General features: G+C 44.3%; 1 protein-coding gene across 1 annotated transcript; it reads right to left on the reverse strand.

The window, feature by feature from the left end:
- Positions 1–1,915: 1,915 nt before the first annotated feature.
- On the reverse strand, positions 1,916–4,488 carry LOC310823811 (uncharacterized protein). Its single transcript, XM_083696681.1, has 5 exons — positions 4,329–4,488; positions 3,847–4,168; positions 3,231–3,374; positions 2,949–3,113; positions 1,916–2,821 (listed from the first exon to the last, which is right to left on the reverse strand). The coding sequence occupies exons 2-5, from the start codon at positions 4,024–4,026 to the stop codon at positions 2,711–2,713; spliced, it is 600 nt and encodes a 199-aa protein (XP_083552807.1). The 5' UTR covers positions 4,027–4,168; positions 4,329–4,488; the 3' UTR covers positions 1,916–2,710.

The following is a 4,488-nucleotide window of genomic DNA, read 5'->3' on the forward strand; positions in this document are numbered from 1 at the left end:
GTGTTGTCAAGTGGCGGGCGTCTCCTTTCCTCGACTTTATATACAGTGCAGAGGGCTGGTTCCTTCGCTTACGGCCATACCACGCTGAGCGCGCCCGATCTCGTCCGATCTCGGAAGCTAAGCAGAGTCGGGCCGGGCTAGTACTTGGATGGGAGACCGCCTGGGAATACCCGGTGCAGTAAGCTTTTCCTTATTTCGACCAGTAGGGTGTACTATTGTATCACCACTGTAGTTTGAACAGTGCTGTAGTGTGAACACAGCTCCAGTTTTGGTGTTTTTTCCCCCCCAGATAACTCCCTGCCTTCTGCGTATCAACTGCAGTATTGTTTGTGTTGTCAAGTGGCGGGCGTCTCCTTTCCTCGACTTTATATACAGTGCAGAGGGCTGGTTCCTTCGCTTACGGCCATACCACGCTGAGCGCGCCCGATCTCGTCCGATCTCGGAAGCTAAGCAGAGTCGGGCCGGGCTAGTACTTGGATGGGAGACCGCCTGGGAATACCCGGTGCAGTAAGCTTTTCCTTATTTCGACCAGTAGGGTGTACTATTGTATCACCACTGTAGTTTGAACAGTGCTGTAGTGTGAACACAGCTCCAGTTTTGGTGTTTTTTCCCCCCCAGATAACTCCCTGCCTTCTGCGTATCAACTGCAGTATTGTTTGTGTTGTCAAGTGGCGGGCGTCTCCTTTCCTCGACTTTATATACAGTGCAGAGGGCTGGTTCCTTCGCTTACGGCCATACCACGCTGAGCGCGCCCGATCTCGTCCGATCTCGGAAGCTAAGCAGAGTCGGGCCGGGCTAGTACTTGGATGGGAGACCGCCTGGGAATGGCCCATGACCCCCCCAAGTCCCTATTGCTCAACCTGGGATCGGATCAAAAATGATCAGAAAGAAGGATGCCCCCTGGTGTTCACTGGCCTGAAGTTCTATTTACAGAAATGTCATGTATAAGAATTGATTGAAATCCACTTGGCTGCTGAATGTTGTTTGCATTATTTGTATAGTTTGAGTTGATGTAGATTGATGAGATTTATATATTTAGGTGGAAAAGTGTACAATTATTACATTTTTGGCCTGAACTATAAAGGGTGTAAGAATGTATTTAATGCACTCTCACTTTGTCTGGAAGACATCTGAGCCATTCACACGACTCATTGTAATGACCACCCAGGGGGTGCAGTCAGCACAATCTAATTAGCAATGCATATTGACACTTCAGAGTCTGGGAGAAGACACAAAGACAACTTCTCTGTTTTATCTGGTTTTAACCTATGTAACTTGATTTCTTTCATTTGGTTTACTTGGTTACATTTAAGGTTATTGGTAACTGTTAAATAAACCACCATTCATATCTCTTTCCTCCGTAGCCCTTCTTAGCCTTACTCATGTGTTATTAGTTGATAAACTACATTCGAGGTCAACCTACTCATCTTATTGGAGTCAGATTAAATTGTAGTCTATAATACTTGATCACCATTGATGCATTGCTTTGACCAAAAAATACCATAGTGTATTTCCCCTTTATAAGGGGAAACTGATCATACAAACCATACCATTTCTGAATGCTTGCACCTCGTGTTATGATGTGTGACATGAGATATGCCCCACCATCCTACTTACCATGCAGCCCATAATTAATAAACTGGGTGTTGGTAAAAGTATTTTCTTAGAGCTTATACTCTAGGTGTTTCACCTACAATCATTTTTGACATGTCCCACCCTCCTCTTTTTTTCTGAAACCCAAGCATACAGAGACTCCAAAATACTTGAAATACTTTTATAATACTTTTATTTATATTATTACTTAAAAATGTTATTCACAAATTACCAAATAGTATTACAGTTTTATTCTTTAACTAGAATGTGTTTCGTCCCAACGAACTGCGAGAGTGTGGTTGCTAAAATGCCACAGATGGTCACCAACAGTTACTGAATGAGACATGAGAACAGTGCATTTTGTGAAACGAAAATGCATTCAAAATGTACAAAGAACCCAATGTAAAGGTTTCAACATGCACATTTTTCCATTTACTACATATGCACTCAGATTCCATGTATGGGGCACAGATATATTATTTTTATGACACACAAACACAAGTAGGCAGACCTGTTTAGTTGAAAGCCCACTCACCACGTCAAGGTACAGGCCATGAGTGAGATGATGAGAGACAAACATTTACAAACATTTGCAAACATTTAGTTAAACATGGAGCTGACATACAAACATCACAAGGACATGCACGCAAAAGAACGGCACGAGGACACGCATGACAAAAACACAGATTAATTGAACATAAACTAACAATAAAGGGTATGTAAATGAATTGTGTTAGATTGAAACAGAGGTTAGATTGGACCGGATATTGGACATAGACCAGAACATGTTTGTATAAAAAAGATACAACAAAGTGCATTTTTAACTACAATATAAATAAATAGGCTGACTGTATTGCTCTACTTGCTAAAACACTTTGAAACACTTTGACTCAAACAAGGCACCGACCAAACAAGGTGTAGCCCCACCTGGACTCGTACTGTTTGACGAATAGGGCGGCGGTCTTGTCGTGCTCGTGAAGAGAGCTGGCGGCGGTGGCGATCTTCTGCCTGAGGTCGGCTGGCACTAGGTGTAGGTCGCTGTTGTCTGCCAGTTCTAGAAGCAGCAAGGCCAGTGCCTCCACTTCCTCTATTCCTGGCAGATGCAGATGTCTCTTGCTCATGAGCACATCTTGCAGAGCAGGACTATCCTCCTCCGACCCTGACCACCAGCAACCCGGAGTGATGCCATGCGGTTGTTCCACTGCACAGCAAAGGCCATCAGGTATACCTGAAACACATGACCATTTTGACTGTTATTGTATATGCTTAGAAGCGATGACTAAAGCTGTGAAATAAAATGCATCATTGAAACTACGCTATATTGAAGTGTTTTTTTTTTTTTTTTAATTACTCACTTGGAATGGCATAATCCCACATCTCTGTGAAGGAATGGCATTGTACAGGTGTGCGTGCAACCCCTCCAAAGAGTTACTGCCTCGCCGGCACCTGTGCTTGTTCAGCCGAACGCCATTCAGCACCACCACCTTCACAGAAACATACAGCTGTATGCCAGGGGGATCCTGTAAAGCACAACGAATTGCAAGTTCCTTATTTATTCTGGTGTCCTTTGAAATTTTGCCATACAAGTTTGAATGGTTTTATAATGACACACGATGACTGCAAAGACATTAACCCACCTGCATGCAACTGAGATGCTTGCTTGCAGTTGCCCAGTGAGCATCAACTGCCTCTGTCGACTTGAACAGGTGGATTCCGTCAATGTCAAGGCCTGCTGGTCCCCTGAACTCGGCAATGATGGACTCAATCACCAAAGCGGTCTCCTGTAACATATATATTCTCAGCTTTGAGTGTTGTCACAACTAGAATGAGTGTAACACAACTGATGGACGGAGTAGGTTTTACCAATAACAAAACTGGCTTTATTTTCCCATATGGTGCAATTATCAAACAAACAAATGGGCAAAACGTCTGCACCAAATCCAAATGACAAAGACAAAAGATAGCAAAGGCAAAACAAAGGAAACAGCATGACACAGGTAGAGTCTGCACACCTGGAACACTCACAGAAACAACGAGGACAAACAGAGGGATAAATATGGTGAAGGGAAAGGCACAGGCCAGCGGGCCGTCACAGTGTTAAATCAGTCGTTACTCCTAATGATCTTACATTTATTTTCAAAACTAGATCTGAGTGACACCTTAGTCCAGTACAGTTGAATCCATATTGACAAATAAGCAAGTATGTTTGCTTCTTATTCATGAAATTCAAACATGGATCAATATCACACTTACCATAACCCCACGGGTAATGCGCCTGACATACGACTTGATCTGGTGAGGCTTGAGGAACGCCATCATCTCCTCGTCCGAATACCTGGCGTACAGCTCTTGGTTGCCACTCCTGACCGCCTGGACTAGGAGCATCATGTCCGCCTTGTTGTAGGCGAGCACCACACCTGCCAAGGCACTCATGAACACCCCATACTTGACGTGGCTCTGTTTGATGACAACAGCATCCCAGCGGTGCAGCCAGTGTCGGATGTCCAGTCTGACCACAGTACCCCTCTGCACCCAGTCACCAAACAGATTCTCCAGGAAGGATGAACCGCTGTCACTGAAATTATATCAACATTTTGTGTACGTGTGTTACATGTTTTTATAACTGTGTTATCCATGTGTGTCTTGCAAAAAAATTATATGAAGTTAACTGATATGTACATCACTTGGATTATCAATTTCATCATAGGTTTCAATGGAATTGTTATTAAACTTACCGACAGCAGTTGTCTGCAAGACTTTTGGCGCAGGAGCATTGGCACGTCGAAACCGGGCAATGAGACCTCTCGCCATGCGCGCGTAGCACCCCTCGGACTCAGCTGCCACCACCACTGTCGTCAAGAACTGGCCCCGCTCGTTCAGCACACTGGTGGCGGG

Source organism: Argentina silus, assembly GCF_951799395.1.
Source record: "Argentina silus genome assembly, chromosome: Y".
Classification (NCBI taxonomy): domain Eukaryota; kingdom Metazoa; phylum Chordata; class Actinopteri; order Argentiniformes; family Argentinidae; genus Argentina; species Argentina silus.

What these genes read in the sequence shown, in the direction of transcription:
- LOC310823811 (XM_083696681.1), bottom strand. Translation starts at nt 4,026, where the DNA reads ATGAGTGCCTTGGCAGGTGTGGTGCTCGCCTACAACAAGGCGGACATG. An exon ending in AGCATCTCAGTTGCATGCAG is followed by an intron (nt 3,114 to 3,230) that starts GTGGGTTAATGT and finishes TGTGCTTTACAG; the next exon opens with GATCCCCCTGGCATACAGCT. An exon ending in GTGGGATTATGCCATTCCAA is followed by an intron (nt 2,822 to 2,948) that starts GTGAGTAATTAA and finishes CATGTGTTTCAG; the next exon opens with GTATACCTGATGGCCTTTGC.